Source organism: Colobus angolensis, unplaced genomic scaffold, assembly GCF_000951035.1.
Source record: "Colobus angolensis palliatus isolate OR3802 unplaced genomic scaffold, Cang.pa_1.0 Scaffold51, whole genome shotgun sequence".
NCBI classification, from domain to species: domain Eukaryota; kingdom Metazoa; phylum Chordata; class Mammalia; order Primates; family Cercopithecidae; genus Colobus; species Colobus angolensis.
Window position 1 is genome coordinate 5,498,552 of NW_012118599.1, and position 17,925 is coordinate 5,516,476.

The 17,925-nt window shown below is 37.5% G+C and overlaps 1 protein-coding gene and 1 long non-coding RNA gene across 2 annotated transcripts in view; one reads left to right on the forward strand and one right to left on the reverse strand.

Annotated features, from left to right (window-relative positions):
- The window catches only part of PKHD1 (polycystic kidney and hepatic disease 1 (autosomal recessive)), a 475,948-nt gene extending 468,099 nt beyond the window's left edge, over window positions 1-7,849 (forward strand). The window contains 2 exon segments of the mRNA XM_011960244.1: window positions 2,993-3,266; window positions 3,268-7,849. Of these exon segments, the coding sequence (XP_011815634.1) occupies window positions 2,993-3,266; window positions 3,268-3,430 (437 nt within the window). The 3' untranslated portion in view covers window positions 3,431-7,849.
- On the reverse strand, window positions 3-718 carry LOC105524833. Its single transcript, XR_001003818.1, has 2 exons — window positions 662-718; window positions 3-228 (listed from the first exon to the last, which is right to left on the reverse strand). It is a non-coding gene; the product is annotated as an uncharacterized LOC105524833 (long non-coding RNA).
- Window positions 7,850-17,925: the final 10,076 nt, after the last annotated feature.

Consider the following 17,925-nt stretch of genomic DNA (forward strand, 5'->3'; position numbering starts at 1 on the left):
ACAAGACAGAAGCATTAGTATTTAATTATGGCATATCATTCCCTAATATGTGGGTAGGACTACTGCACCTTATTGACAAATGAGAAACCAAGATGGTTGATTCTTGTTGTTGATTGATCAGTTGTTCAAGATCTGCTTCAGATCCTGTTTAGACTCAAAGGTCCAGGCAATATATTAGGCTTTCTATACTGAGTCCAGATCACCCAACACTGAATGTTACACACGGAACTAGGCTCAAAAAATATGAACAGGGTATGGAGAGGTAGAGAGAGAGAGGGGAGATTCATTGTTAATATTCTTATTGCAAAAGAAACCAGTGACTAGTACCCACACAGACTTTTAAAGTCAAAGGCACAGTGCATATTTGCTGCTCAACAAAGTTTTGGAAGTTGGAAGAGGCTAGGAATAGCTGGAAAAGCTGTAGCTGACTGTGGGTGGACCTGAAAGAACCCAGAACCAGTGAGTCTTCCTTTCTGTAGAGAAGAGATAAATGTTCCCCATATTGTATCCCATTTTCCCTAAAACTTGGTCAAATCCACCAGTGGGATTCTAAGAGGCATGGAGGAACAGTTTAAAATCCCATCTCTTCATTTTAATGGGGACTCATCAACAAGGCAGAGGTGGAAAGGAGGCATGCCAATTCATATATTTTGATACTCACTATCCTTCCTTCCCTAAAACCCAAACATTCAGCCGAATGCCTTAGGACACGTATCTGCTATAAATTCATTTTTTATCTAATTTGTCTGAGATCTAAGCTTCCTGTGGAGGTCCGAGATCAAAGGATTTGATTCCTTCTGATGTCGGCGCTGACACATAATGTGTGCTGACTTAGTTCTGTCTATAACCTCACAGTGGGAGGCGGCCAGCCTCTCTGGGCACCTTTGCACAGTGAACTTTCATTTCGGCTGGGGAGTCTGTCAGGTATGTTGCTGATTGGAGCTGCCATGTAAATAATTCATGGTAGATTTTTAAATGTTTTGGGGTCTGCAAAGGAAAGCTATGCTTGTGTTAGTCTTTCATGAATAGATGCGGACTTAAAGAACAAGGGGGAAAAGATTTCCAATGAAGGTCTCTCAAAAACAAGATAACAGTATCTTCAATGGATTGAAAATAGGCGACCTGCAGTGTTTGATTCCTCTTATATGAAGTGCTGTTGGTTTTACCAAGGGATTAAAATTCAAAGCCTTTCTTGCCCTTTTAAAGTTTGCTTCTACCTGACAATTTATTATTCTTGTTCTTTGGTTATTTCTGATCCTCATAAACTATGTCTTTTCCACCTGGTGGGAGCAGTAATTATGGAGATGATGCCCAGCTCAGTGCTTGGCAGAGGACTGGGCATAATGAGGGAGCAAGGTTGACGGCATGCAAACATTTCTTCCTTGAAGGAACTCAAATTCCTAAGAGGAAGATGAGACTGTTACATAAGGAAAAGGTGAGCAATGATAGAAGAAACTGTGCAGGTCAAATGAGAAACTCCAGACAAGTATTGAGTCATAAATCAATGTAGTTTGAGCTGTCAAGAAACACTTCTGGGAGGAGCTGAAGGTCCCATAGGAAAACTAGGGTAACCTGAAAGTTCTTATAGCTCAGAGCGAGACAATCATCCCATAGTTTGATGGCTGTAGAAGACACATGCTAGACAAATGGACTGTGGAACAGGAGAGAGAAAATATGAATAACATGGGCTTATCATAATATTAATAGATGTGTCATGGAAATAATAGGAACAATATGATTATCTTATTTTACTGCTCTAAATCAAAAGCATTATATATATATATGTAAAATGTTATTACTTTCTCTCATCCTTACCTCATTTTCCAGATTAAATTGAAGTGGGAAATTGGTATTCTTTACCCCAATACTGTCTCTTATAGTATGAATCAGACAGGATTACTATCTCCTAACAGAAACCAAGATAGCTCTCAATGAACTCAGGAAAAAAATAACAAAAAGCTTAATAAGTTAGGCATCTTCATTGCATACAAATGAGTGGTTAATGTATTTGGCGGTGAGATATGAGAAAAGCAGGGACGGTAAATGTAGTAAATGTAGATGACAGCATTACCAGCTACCCCCCAGGGTTTCAGACAGGTTCAACCTTTTTCTCACTGTAAGGCATATGAACAGTGACCTTTGCATGCATGATATACTCTCATGCATGTATCCCACTGAACATTCTTAACTTTCCACTGCAGTCTTTGTCTTTACACAGTATTATGTGGTGCCTAGATATCTGTTTATGTATATGGTACTCTTCTGAGTTGATGTTTAGTTCTGTTTAATAGAAAAATAAAATACAAATAAAATGTTGAGAGGAAATCAACTAAAACAACATTGCAAAAATAAATATATTTTAGTAAATTGTGAAGTAGCACCTGAGAATAAATTAAAATTATACAACTAAAGCCCAGAGAGGCTGAAAAGATGAAAGTCATGAAGCCAGAGAGCAGGAGAAGGGGAACGTGAGCCTAATTTTGTGACTTGAGTCTAATGTGCCATCTCTCCTTCTACTGTTATGCAACCACACATGTACACACTCATATAAATAGATGTTTATGTGATTATTTCTACAAATATTTATAGTCATGTTTTTATAAAACTAAAGATATTTAAATTATGAATTTGGCATAAAAGCCTAAGTATTAGATAAGACTGGTTTTTATAGTTCATATATCTTAACACAAGTCTGAGTTGGCCCACTGGTAAGGCCTGATCATGGTCTGGTTTTCGTGTTGAAGCCTAGCCCTTACAATGAAAAATCCTCATTCAATTATCGATATCATATAAGTGTTTTTTGAGGAAGAGGTATTACCAAATTTTTATTACATATTTGGAGTATCTAATAAAAGATATTTGGAAATCAAAGAGCTGATGTAATTCAATCTTTGATTTGACAGTATCTTGTCAGAAATGCTAACTATGCAAAATGTGTAATTAACTGGTTGAAAACTAAATCCATTTATTCCCCTACTTCTTTTCTCCCCAGATATGAGAATGAAGGTCATGCTGGGCAGGCTGAACCACTGCCCCCACCAGTTGATGAATGGAGTGTCCAGAAGGAAAGTTAGCCGCCACATTGTCCGAGAGGAAGAGGCTGCTGTGCCTGCTCCTGGTACTACCGGCATCACATCCCATGGGCACACTTGTGCTCCAGGTGCTCCTGCCCAGCAGGTGTACCTGCAAGAGACTGGGAACTGGAAGGAGGGCCAAGAGCAGTTGCTCAGATACCAGCTGGCAGGCCAAGATCAGCTGCTGCTGCTATCCAGGCCTCAGACAAGAGAGGCAGCAGTTGCCAGGGCAAAGTTGGCTGAGTAAGCAAAGTGGCAGGTTGGGGCTTTCCCAAGAGAAGAAAGCCTCCTGTGGGGCCACTGAGGCATTCTGCCTTCATTCAGTACACCTGGAAGCTATTCAGGAGCAACTGTAATCAGGGAAGGTGTGGGCATTTGGCCTGAAAGGCAGAATCTTCTGAATACTTCTGGATAATAAGCAGGGGAAGTGAGGACTGTCTTGCTGGGACAACTAAGAAGAGAGAATATGGACTCTGAATCCCTGTTTTAACTTTAAAATGGAAAACAGTAATATAAATGCTGATAGACTGAAAAATGTCTGATACATCTTTTGCAGCTATCATGATCCTAGTACATTGCCAGGCAAATGATGGCACTTGTTAATTATTTAGCAGTTTTTAACTTAAGCCTGATTTCAACAACTTAATAATGGCATAATATTGACTTATACCAATAGGGGTTATTTTTAAGCATTCTCTGGATTGACCACCCACAATGCTTTCAGCTTCTCTTATAGAAAGGATCATGCAAAGGTCTGGTCAGCTACAGTTAATTCCACACTGTTAGAGAAAAGCATTTCTTTATCCTGTATTAACATTTGAAGGGACAGTTCAACACCCTGCTCTGTGATCTGTCAGAGCTTACCTTCCAACCGCAAGGCAACCTTCCTGGCTTTTTACAAGTGGATTTTATTTCATGGTTTAAATTCAATCATTACTGAGAGCCTACAGTAGTGTGAGCATATCAAATTTGCACTTCATGAGTATTTACACACGAAAATTGATATTCTCATGGGCTTTGCTGAGAGTTTAGTTAAGGACAAAGATGTAAAAATGCCAAATTTGGGAAAGGAAATTGTCTATGGACCACTGTTGTGTTTTTCAGTGATTCTCTCTGTTAGTAGCTGGGTCACATTTACAACTGGAAAAGAACCACATTGGGAGATCAGAGATAGCCAAGTGGCCAGGTGGATGATCAGCTAACTCCTTTATCAAATAACTGCTTTTTGGAGAAGATGATGCGTAAAGCTGTGATACGAAGGAGAGGAGAGACTATGTCATGTGCAACTGCTCTAGGCTGTGCTGGGGGTTTAAATGGAGATCACAACAAAGGCTCACCTGGTATTGATACATTTGGTAAGGGTGTTAAAGGCAGTTTCACCAAATTCACACATTTGTACAGGGCCCATTTCTTTTCAAACTGAAGAATACTTTAAACAGCCTGACTGTGTCCTTGGCTCTGGATCCAGAAGACCCTATGCTCCAAGCATGTAAAGAAAAGATGGCAGGAATGAGGAGAGCCTCCAAAATGAGATTGCTCTCAGATTTTCCTGAAAATCCTGAAAACCAGGATTTTCCAATCTGTACAACGTTAAGGGGTTGTTGTGTGGTTAAGTTGGAACAGAGAAAGGAAACACACTCTTTCATTGCTGAATTCTAAATGATGATGTCCTGGAATTAGTATTATGGGAAGCACTGGCAGAAAGCTGTTATGTCTGCAGGGCATCAACGGGGAGGTGTGTCTCACCCTACGATGAATTGGCAGAAATGTCTTAACCTCTTCTTTAGGCATCTGGTGAGTATTTCAGATCTTCAGGCTGTCCCTGAAAGGAGGTAGGTAGCTTTGTCTGTGGTCACTGTGTTGGATCTGGAAGAAAATATGAGTAGACGTTAAAGCCAGTGCCCCCCAAGAGATTTCAGGCCGGGCTATCTGTGTTCAGGGAAGGATTTGCAAGAAATTGGTTTATAGACATTTACTCTGGAGGGACAAGCTGGCTGCCTTCTGAGTAAGTCCTCTTCGTAGATGATGTATTTTGTTTGGGCACCAACAATTAAAAACAAAAAACAAAAAATAACTCGAATGACTTAGGCAGAACATGCCTTCCCTAGTTTAATTAGTCCCTGTTATAACCAGTTATGTATCTTTTTTATCGGTTCTTGGTCTGTGAAATCATTTGCCTTTGCGATCTCTACTTTAATACACTCACTGGATCCTCAAAGAGCTGTAAGCTTTTTGGACAAAAACATTTCGGAAGCGAAGGCTTTTGAAGATTATAAAATGGTGGCAGTCTTAGTCCTTGCCCTACCTCAGTTTACCTGCCCATTCTTTCTTTCTTTCATTTCTACGGATTCTTTCACCACTTTTTAAATATTTTTCCCAGGTATTTTTCCTAAGCTGTATACCATGCATAATAAATAGCTGCCTAGTGAGATTATCCAGTAGGTTATCCTATAGCTACTATGAAGTTAACACAGCACTAAAACCTGCTCCTCCTCGTGTTTGTTTTCCAGCTCAGTGAATGACATAACACTGCACTCAGACCAGAAATCTAGAAGTCAGTCATGACTCTTCATTCTATTTCACCCTTCGCAAAGAGCCGCCAGCTCTGTTATTTCTGCCCCTTGTTTACCCTTATCCCAATTTTTATTATCTTCTTATTTATCCCCTATGCGTCACAAGACTCATCTTTCTGGGAGGCATGTTTTATCCTATCCCTCTGTTTAGGAATAACCATAATTATCTTACTAATTCCATCCCAGAAAATCCTGTGATCCCTGAGGCCAGAATTGACTCTTTGGGCCCTAAATAGCAGCTATAAACATCTTCAGTAACTTGCCAGGCTCTAGCGTGTGGCATGGAATTTTGGCATCTAGTTAAAATCCCTCAACCCACAGTTAAGCTAGTCCTCTTTCTCTTAAAAAAAAAAAAAAAAAAAATCAGACAATTGTGGAAACACTGAAAGCAAAGAGAGAGTAGCTCTACATTCATTCATGTCTGGAGATGAGTCAATTTGAACACCACTGTAGGCCAACCCTAAATTTATTAAGATCATTAACATGGGTCACCCAGCAAATACTTCCCAGCAGCGACAATCTACACCCTTTATCTAAATAAATATTGAGATGTGCTTTATTCCTGTGTTAGTTCAAAGAATCTCCTCTTGCCTCCCATTGCTGATTTTCTGTATTGATGGACTCCTTTCTCTCAAGAGATTGGACAAGCTAAAAGTCTAGAGAGTTCAGAAGTGTTTGAAAGTACATTTTAAGTGTTCTCACCACAAAAAATGCTATGTATGTGAGGTGATACATATGTTAATTAATTCAATTGATCCATTCCACAATGTATACATATTTCAAACTATCAAGTTGTATATGACAAATATATACAATTTTTATTTGTCAAATAAAAAATGTCTATAAACATTTGTGGATGTCAAAATTGAGGAAGAAGTATACATGGTTGTTTTGGCCATCTCTCCATGCTTTTTATTTGGGGAGGGGGACTTTTCTGGGGAGGAAGGGACTGTGTTCAGGGAAAGTACCTGACCAACAGAACTTCATGTCTCTTCCAGAGTGAGAGACTCAGCTTATCTGATCAAGGTGGACTTGCCCTTCAAGTCTTGGTACTGCCCAATGAGGCCACCAAGGACCAAGATTTGAGCTCTCTCAGGGCCCACCCCTTTCAACAATTTAGTTGAATGACTCCCTTCCATCTATCAGTCGTACTCCAAATATGTGAAATTACTATATATTGAAATGCATGCAAACTATATGCAAAAATGAGTATGAGGAAATCAAATGTAAACCATATGCAAATGTTATTCAACCAAGGTTCTATAAAATTGTACATGTCAATAACAGTAAAGAATTTTAATTAATTCTGTCATTTAAAATTCATGCATTTATTCCATATTTTGCTTTCACAACTTATAGTCGATGTCAATTTTGAAAAAACTATAAGCACAAAGAATTAAACACTATTGAGTACAGAACTGTTGATTTCAACATACACTGTAGCACTTTGACTAATGACAGATATATTTGAGAGAAAAGTCACTTTCTAGAAGGTAATTTTTAAAAAGAAATAACACATTTCTATAAACTTAAATATGGATATTAAGTGGCAGAATACAGAGATTTGGATGTTTACAAATATTCTTCTAGCATTTGTTCTTTTTATTTGGTGATTTCTTTGCTTGGAACACTTTAGAAAATTTATTTAATTCATTTTTAGGACTTTCTAGGTTTTACTGGAATTCAAAGAATTAATTGTCTATATGTTATCTCTTATCAGTCTCAAGATAATCTTATTTATTATCACTTTATGTTTTATTTCAAAATTAGTAGCTATAACAAGGTGAAGGAAATATCCACTCTTCTCTCCATTTTATAAATAAAAAACAGTCAGTTGCCATCACTTTGTTAGGGTCCAAGGCAAATTACAAAATTTGTTTGGACTATATTTTTTCCTTTTAACATTTCCTCAAGTTAATAGTATGTCATTTAGTAGAATGATTCATGTAGAAAATTATTCAAGTTATGCGGTTATAGTAAAAAAAAAAGCAAATCACAAAACAATCTGTACAGTATGGTTTTACTATAGTTTGCTTATGCATAGAACAATTATGATTAGATAGTCAATATGATTTTATAAGTAATAGTTATCTCTGGGGAATGGAGTAGAAAATATGGGTTGATTTGCACTTCAAATCTTATATCCTTTTGTATTTCAATACTTTTATAAATATATTTACTATTAAAATAAATTTAAAAATATTTTCTCCAAGTTATGATTGACCAGAGATTGGCAGTCTCTTTAGATCTCAGCCAGGGATAGGACATGCTTACAGAAAATGCTCTTAGTCCTTGCAGAAATGCTTATAGAAAATGCTGTTAGTCCTTGAAAAACTAAAATCGATGCAGAGGAGAAGAAAAAGAATCTGACAGTGGAAGATGAATGGACGGAGAAAAAGAGGTCAAGGAGGAATAAAAGGAAAAGTAAGGGAAGTCTATAGGTGAGGAAGAGAAGATGCTATGGATAATAGTGGTTAGACTGTGACTGGATCTGCTTTACTACCACAGTGTCCCTGGGATATTACACAAGGCATGCCCCCAAGGGTTCCATTTGGGTGAAGGGCCTATAAGGAAAAATCATATATGGTTATGGCCTCAGTATCACACCTAAAATCCAGATACAAAACAGTCTCCTTTTCATCAAACTCTTATGGAGGAGACCCTGTGGAAGCAGATGTGTACCTCAAGTCAACATGATACCCGCAGCACTGAGAGGTGCCCACCCAATAGCATGCCTCCCTCCTCCATGTTAGTGCCACCTTGTGTATTTCTTCCAGTCCAGCTCCATGAGAGCTTATTCTAAGCCTATACCATGTGATACTGATATTCAGTGCTGCATAACAGTTTGGTCAACAATGGACCACATGTACAATGGTAGTCACGTAAGATTATACCGTATTTTTCCTGTATCTTTTCTATGATTAGATATGTTTAGATATAGGAATACATACCATCGTGTTACAATCGACTATAGTATTTGGTTCAGTAATATGCTGTGCAGGTTCGTAGACTAGGAACAATAGGCTATATCATATAGCCTCAGTGTATACTAGGCTACACCATTTAGGTTTGTTTAAGTATGCTCTATGATGTTTGCACAATGATGAAATCACCTAATGATGTATTTCTCAGAGTGTATCCCTGTCATTAAACAATGCATGTATGTATAACCCTGAACACAAAGGTCTGACTCTTGGTAGCAGTTATCACTATATACTTATTAGGGAGGTTCCCAAGATTAAGACTCCTATAACAGAAACTGAAGTCAAGAGGCCGTGGGCTTTAATTTGCAAACAATGAATGTGCTCTGAGAAATAAGATTCTCCAAAAATTTTTAAAATTGTTGCATGAAGAATAATCTTAGGTGCTTATCTGTATTTTGGAGAACTCTAGAAGTGCTATAAATCTGGGCTATAATTCTAATGATACCAAATATCAAGAGTTTCTCCCACCCATATATTTTTATTGTATTTTCAAGGATGTCATTGCTTCGATTATCCTCTTTTTCTGGTATCATTCATCTCTCCCCATCTACTGGTTTACTCCTGTGAGTATCTAACACGGTTAAAAAGCTCCCACTATTAAAAAAAAAAAAAAGAAAGAAAGGAAGAAAGAAAAAGAAAACATTCCTTGATTCAATAGGCTTCTTCGAATTTCTTCACAATTTTTCTACCTCCACTCCAGCAAATTCATTTGAAAGACTTTTGTTCACACATTTTATTACTTCCTTGGTTTTCATTCACTCTACCAGCTACTTCAGTGTGTCATCTGTCTCCTTCATCTCTCTTTCTGTCTCTGCCATATGAGGACACAGTGAGAAACTGGCTGTTTGTGAACAAGGAAGAGGGCCCTCACCAGGAACCAAATCTGCTGGCACCTCCATCTTGAGCTTTCCATCCTCGAGTGTTGTGAGAAATAAATGTCTGTTATTTAAGCCACTCAGTCTATGGTAGATTGTTACAGTGGCCCAAAATGACGAAGACATTTTCTCATATCATCAATATTGCATACGCTTTCCCCTATATTCTTGAAAGTGTATATTGTAAAGGTTTGCAAGCTTGAAATGGTATCTTATTTTTTTAATGCATTAAATTTAATATAATTTTATACTCCTGCCTCAATGCAGTCTCACCCATCCAATTTTTCTTTTATTGGATAGTGAGATTGGTAATATCAACCACAAATTATATTAATAGCCATTTCAACTTATTCTTTTAACATTTGTATTTTTTCTTTTAAAAATGATTTTAGTGTTTGCATTTTGTTTTATAACCAAATGTATAACAACTATTTGGATGTATCTTTATATTGAATTTACTCCTGTGTTGTTAGATAATCTTTTATTATCATGGCTTACCAATTTATGACTCATTAATCACAGTTATTTCTTAATATGTTGAAGTACATCTTCTAGTAATTTTTTTCAAATAAGTTATATGGGATATATTATTTCTGAACCCCTTTGTCATAAAAATGGCTTCATACATAGAAAATAACAGCTGATTATAAAATGTTTTAATCACAACCTTTACTCTATAAAATTGAAAACATCATTCGAGTATTTTCTAACTTCAGTGTTTTAGAAAAGTGTCAGAAACCAAGGTGAGCTGTTGCTGTGTAGGAATAATCAGAAAATCATACTATATTTTTTCCATAATTTTAATTTAAACATTTGGGTAATTCTTTCTACAGATTCAGTTCTCTCCAAGTAATTATATTGTCCATCCTTCTTGTATACTAGGCAATAATAATTGCAAAAAGAGCAAAATAATATTTGTAATAAGAAAAGAAATATTCATTGGGAAGGAAAACTTAAGTATGATTTAAAAGAATAGGTAAAGTGTAAGTATATAGAGAAGAGGACCTTTCAGGTAGGAGGAAATATATAAGTGTGACTAGAAGAGTTACTGATTCCCAGATCATGGATTCATCAGTGATGAATTGCTGTAGAGTACAGGAAATAAAAGGCTGAATGAATAATTAATAACCATTTTAAACATGTGAATTATATTAAAAGATGGTAGGCGTGGTTTCAATTCAGATTGGGCCAGACAGAAGAATACCCACTGTAACTGAAGAGATCAGGTATTAGGAAAAAATTCTACTTACTTGGAAAGAAGTGCAAGTGTTATGAATATTTCAGCATCCTACTCTCTTGATATTTTTAAGGCATGGTTAAATGCTACTTCCCTAGTCTAATTTATACACTGGGAGATCACAGAGTAAATGGTCTCTAACTTTCCTCTTTTCTTGATATGCCGAATGAAACTTGCATCAGACATATATGACACCCGAGCTGATACTTACCTTTAGACCTAGTGAATAGAAGTTTCTGTCCTAAATTCTGTGCTCTAGAGGGCTCCACTTTGACTTCACCCCACCCCAGCTACATTTCTCATACAGACGGAATCCATGAAATCAAGGGGATGTGCCCACTTAACACACCATGCCCACTCCTTTTAGACCATCCATTGCATGCTCAAGGCTGAACTGCCTGCCTAAACAGCCCTGTGCCCTCTGGATCTTGCAGAGGCGTTTTTTTTTTTTTTTTTTTTTAACCAAGTCTTGCTCTGTTGCCAGACTGGAGTGCAGTGGCATGATCTAGGCTCACTGCAACCTCCAACTCTCGCGTTCAAGCGATTCTCCTGCCTCAGCCTCCCAAGTAGCTGGGACTACAGGTGTACACCAACACAACCAGATAATTTTTGTATTTTTAGTACACACAGGGTTACATCGTGTTGATCAGGATGGTCTCAATTTCTTGACTTCATGATCTGCCCACCTCGGCCTCCCAAAGGGCTTTTTGTTGTTGTTGTTGTTAGATCCCTCCTTTGCTTATTATACCAAGTCAAGTGAAGGAAAAACCACTTTGAATTAGAATGTAGAAACATGTCACACCATGGTTGGCATCAATAGAAAGTAATTATAACTAACTTTCTTATCAATAAAAAGTAATTTTAACTTTTGAGTCTCATTTTGTTCTTATGAAAGACACGAATTAAGATATTTACCAATATGTAACTCAAATATCTTCTGATTCTCTAGGCCCTCCCCTGCTTAATAATATAGTAGTTCCCTTTGACAAATAATCATTATTTCTAAGGTTCAACAAAAAAAGAAACAGGCCCTAAATGGAATTCTATCTGGAACTCATAGTGACCATATATCCCTTTTTGGTTCGCAGATTCCACCGTTAGGGGAACTCCATTAAAGGCCTCGTTTTCTAGCCTTCTGGATCTCCAGGCTTCTCAGAAGTCACTGGCTATGCTGGCCACAGCAACATGCCCTTCTACCTCCCCTGGGCTGGCACTCATGGATCACACATAGGAAGGACAATGTGATAGGCAGAATTTTAAGGTGATTCCATGATCTCAGCCACCTGATGTTCCACCCATGATTAAATGGCAAAGGGATACTGCAGATGAAATTAGGCTGACTAATTAGTTGACCTTAAGGTGGCAATATTATTTTGGTGGGCCTTACCTCATCTCAGGAACGTTTTAAAAGAAGAGATTTTGTTTACTGGCTGATGGCAGAAGAGGAAGTCAGAGTTATGTCAAACTTGGGAATGATTTCATGTGTCCTTGCTCCTTTGAAGATGGAGCAGGCCACTTGGCAAGAGATACAGGTGGCCTCTCAGAACTCAGAGTGGCCCACAGAAGACAACCAGTGTGGAAAGGAAACTATAGTCCTATCTCCACAAGGAAATGAATTATGCCAACCACCTTTATAAGCATGGAAGCTGATTCTTCCTGAGACTCCCAGTAAAAGCCCAGATCAGCCAACATCTCGACAACAGCCTTATGAGACCCTAAGAACAAAATCCGGGTGAGCCTGCCCAGTCTTCTGACCTACAGGACCGAGATCTAGTGAATGGATGTTGTTTTAAGCCACTATGTTTGTGGTAATTTGTTACACAGAAGTGGAAAACAGACACTTCTGGTTTAGAGTGAAGAGTAAAATTACAGACACTATGGTTTCACTGAAAGAAGGAGAATTTAATCCTCTCCTCTTGCCTTTGTTTGTATGTCTTCTGATCTCTTTTTCAGTTGACACAAACAACTTCTAGTCCTCCATAAGCTTAAACCCCTCCTTCAATCCATAGATTCCCCTCCAAGCACTACTGCCCTTGTACATAGCTGGGTCATGTCCACTCCTAGCTGCCTTCCCCAGGTTTCTCACTGGTGTACCTGGTCCTTCCAGTGTGGAGGTGACCAACTGTCATGTCCCCCAGACTCAATGGTTCTATTTCCATCACTGAAGCCAAAAGACAAAAACAAGCTAGACTCTCCTCCCTTTCCCCCTGTCTTCTCATTTCCCAGTCTGTTTTCCCAACTAGATTCTGACAAAAGTTATTTGCAGCATTCCCATCAGTTCCATGAGTGACAGGAGACTGGTGTCAAGTGAGAAAATGAAATGTAAATTTTATTAAACAACCCCTCTCATCTCTGCGTATCAATCCAGATTCCAGCTGAACATAGCAAATCAAATCCTGTCTATGCTGGGCCTCAGGGCACACGGAAAATCATTTCCCCTTAATACCATTCCCTTCTAGTAAAATATTTTTCTGTTTGGTAAATGAAAATTTTAAATGCAAACCCTGTTTTAATCCCGGTGAAAAGCATATCTTCAAAATGAACATTCGAATGATGGAGCAGAAAAAAGAAGAAGGAGGATTTGGGGGCAAAGGGGAAAGAGAAGGGACTGGGAAGATGGAATTGTATTTAGTCATGTCATGCGCAGTCCTGTCTGGTCGCCGTGCAGAGATGCAGATCCATAGAATAAATGCCAACATTCTTTGAAAGCTTGGACCATTAGGACATTTGTCTGCATGCTGTCCTGTCTCAGAGATAATAAAGATCTTAAATCTGATACACGGCCTTGAAATAGCATTACAAATATAAATGCTTTATTCTGGGTGTGAATATATGCACAATGGCTGGCTTTTCTGGGGTTTTGATAAGTAGTGTCTGTGCATAGAGAAAATCTTAATTTGGAGCTTTAAAAATATGATTAACTTAAAAAGAAAAAAAGTACATTGTAATTTCACATTGCAATGAAAATAAATTAAAATTTTAGCCAATAATTAAATTGACATTTACAATACCACTATGATTTAAAAAATATACTCTATCTATATTCTACCTCATTTAAATAAAAATCATAAATGCTGCCTTTGTTTAAAAAGGAGATAATTTATCCAGTCTATTTTTTAATTTGCTCATTTTAAGTGGGTAAAATCATTCTTGAAATAACGTTGTATCAGGATAAATATATTTATATTTGGACTACCTGTCTTGATTTGTCTGAAACTGGGGGTTTTCTGAGGACATGGGACTTTCCTTGGTAAACTAAAATGCTCCAAAAAGTCCCACATAAATGAGGGTGATTTAGTCACCCTAAAATAGTAATTCCTTATATATTAATACATTATTAATATCATAGACTACATATTTCTGTAAAATGGTCTTAAGCTAAATGCAGTTTTAACTGTGCCTGAGAGGGATCGCCTTGATTTGCCCAAACTTGGCAGACACAATTCAGACCTCCAAAAGATGGGAGGCAGGACTCAAACATTACTACTGCTATTTCAGAAATGGTATTCTTATTCTCCCTCTTTCTTGACTTGTGGTTAAGTTTTTTGTTTTTTTTTTTAAATCAAGTTCTAAAGAGCTTTGAGTACTGGCTTTAGAATTATATTTCACTACATAAGAAAATAAACATTTTTTTCTTTCTCTTCTAGCATCAGACTTCTATACCTGCATAATCTACTTCTAAAAAGTAATTAAACTTGCTTTATAACTACTGTTCTATTCTTTGTTCCTTTTATAAGCTAGCAAATATCAAATGTAGTTCCCATGTGATTAGGTAAGAATCTTCATATAAATATATTTGCTATGTCATCAAAAAACAAAAACAAAACATTCTTCGTGATATGGTTGTAAGTAGTCAGTATATAGGAACCTGAATTTTGCTTTTCAGATACTTAGAGATGTGCTGAAAGAACACAACTGATATTTCATAAACAAATGTCTCTGGTTAAAAGACATAACCCGATTTGGATGCATTGCTACAATTAATGTCCAAAAATGTAAAACAAGTGTTGGATTAAACAGTGCATTCACTTTCCAAAAGAGCTATATCATTTCTCACCTAGCACAGGTCTGTCCCTGAGACAGAAAGCATCATGTTAAGAATTTAGAAATAAAGTCATGTTTGTGCACGAGGAGAGAGTTTATATGGTTATAATGTAGACATTTTAACTTGAACGATTGTATTTGGAATCATAATCCTTGATTGCTCATAATCCTTGATATATATTTTTAAAAACATTTTTCTGTGTTAGCTTTATTTCACACCTATCCATTCACCCATCTCTATCCATTTATCAGTCCAGCTTATTGTTTTATCTATTTTAAAGTAAATTACAGACATTGGTACAGGTCACTTCTAAACATTTCAGCACACATTTTATTATTTAGAGCTGAATATACATTCATGTTTTTTTTTTCTCTTTTTAAATTGGCACGTAATAATTGTACATGTTTATGGAGTATATAGTGAGGTTTGGATATGTACAATGTATAGCGAATAGATCAAGTTAATTAGTGATTACCATCGTCTCAGAGATTTCTCAATTCTTTGTGTTGGGAAGATTCACCGTGCTACTTCTAGCTATTTGAAACTATATATTATTGTTAGCTGTACTCCTCCTACAGTGCTGTAGAACACTGGAACTTATTCCTCCTGTGTGGCTGTAATTTTATATCCTTTGATAAATCTTTCTCTACCCCTTTCTTCCTCCTTCCAAGAGTATAGTATCCTCTGTTCTATTATTATGAGATCAACATTTTTTTAAGCTTCCAAATATGAATGAGAATCTGCAGTGTTCAGATTTCTGTTCCTGGCTTATTTCACTTACTATAATGTCCTCTAATTCCACTTACATTGTCACAAATGATGTGATTTCCTTCTTTTTTCTGGCTGAATAGTATTCCATGGTATATACACTACATTTGTTTATCCATTCGTCTACTGTTAAGCACCTCGATTGATTCCATAACTTGGCTATTGTGAATTGTGCTGCAATAAATATGGAGGTGCAGATATCTCTTCCTGATTTCTTTTCCTTTTCACAGTAGTGGGATTGCTGGCTCATATGGAGTTCTATTTGTGTTTTTGTGAGGAACCTCAATGCGTTTCTCCATAGTGGCTGCATTCATTTACATAATTATTCTTTCTTTTTAGTATTTTTATGTCCTAATTAAAAATAGAGTACTTAGCTTGAGAATGTGTAAAAATTCTCTGTGTAAAGAGTATACAAGCAAGGCTGCCGGGCCCGGTGGTTCACGTGTATAATCCCAGCACTTTGGCAGGCTGAGGTGGGTAGATCACCTGAGGTCAGGAGTTCAAGACCAGCCTGACCAACATGGAGAAACCCGATCTCTATTAAAAAATACAAAATTAGCTGGGTATAGTGGCGGGTGCCTGTAATCGCAGCTAGTTGGGAAGTTGAGGCAGGAGAAACACTGGAACCCAGGAAGTGGAGTTTGCGGCGAGCCACGAGTGTGCCATTGCGCTCCGGCCTGGGCAACAAGAGCAAAACTCCGTCTAAAAAAAAAGGAAAAAAAAGCAAGACTATCTCAAGGGAAAATTATATAATTATTAACATGTGCATTTTGGATTTTTTTTTACCTTTGGCGTCTCTTAGTTCTTCTAACCTTACTGTCCAAATCTCAGGAGCTCTGACCAGCTCATTCCAGATATATCTCAAGCACTGAGCCTACACTTTCTCTGTCCTTCCCTTTAAACTTATCTATCCAGTGACCTATTTCTTCTAGAATTTATGGATAGTTTTATGGATAGAATAATCCACACCAATGTTGTAATGTTAAATATATCACACCTTTTAGGGGTATTTTCACTTTAACATATTTCTCAATCCATACCCTGAAAGGATTTATATCTAAAGATGGAGGTTATTTTATAGAGGTACCTCAAATAATGCACTAGCATCCTATTGCTGCTGTTGCCACAAACTTCATGGCAAATTTATTATCTTAAAATTTTTGAGGTCAGAAGTCTACAATCAGTTTCACTGGACTGAAATAAAGGTGGAGTCAAGACTGGTTCCTTGCCCTTTTCAGCTTCTAGTGAGTGTGTATGTTCATTGGCTTGTGACTTCTTCTATCTTCAAAGTCATTATTCCAACATCTACTTCACTCCAACTTCTTGATTCATGTCTCCTACTGTCTTCCTGATGTTTTTCTCTCTTATAAAGACCTCTGTGAATACATTTAGGGTCCACTTGGATAATCCTGGATAATATCCCCATTCCAGCAACCATTACTTAATCACATCTACAAGTTGCTTTTGTTATGTAAGGTGATATTAACAGGTTCCAAGGGTTTGGATGAAGATATATTAGGAATGGCCATTTTTCAACCTACCAGAAATAATATATTCTCTGGCCATTTATGTCTATGGTTAAGGTTGGAAAGGAAATGAATGCAGCTGAGCATATAATATAGGAATTAAGGATGGAGTCCTCTATTATAGTACTCCACTACTGTCATATACCTGGCCCATGGTGTGGTGAGAATGGAGAGGTCCTAGAGTGAATCTCTTCTGTCTGCTCTTCTCTAAAGTCTCCTTTCAGTCCTGCTGAGATGGAGCACAGGAATTTAAGTGATAGAACCACAGACACAAAGGTAAAAGTCCCTGGCCTATTGGTTCTCAAGGCAAATAGGGTATGTTTTAAGTCTTAAAAATATAAGAAGGAGCATTTGTTTTTTCTTTATAAGTTACAATTTTCCCTCTTGTCCTTCCACTGTTTATGTCCTACATATGAATATGTACCTCTGGTCTACTAGGTCTACCTCTGGTCTCTCATGCCCAGGTGAGCTTTCCCTTGCTTGAGATCATCTATGCTGCCTTTGCAATTATACAAGGTGATGAGTAACTGTTGACACTTTACAGAATATGTCAGTTTCCTCAAGTAGATTATAAACATATTGACAGCAAGGACTATGTCCCCCTCAGCTGTAGGTCTGTTGGAGATTGCTTGAGGTCCACTCCAGACCCTGTTTGCCTGGGTATCAGCAGTAGAGATTGCAGAAGATAGAATATTGCTGAACAGCGAGTGTACCTGTCTGATTCTTACTTTGGAAGCTTCCTCTCAGGGGTGTACTCCACTGTATGAGGTGTGGGGTATCAGTCTGCCCCTAGTGGGGGATGTCTCCCAGTTAGGCTACTCAGGGGTCAGGGACCCACTTGAG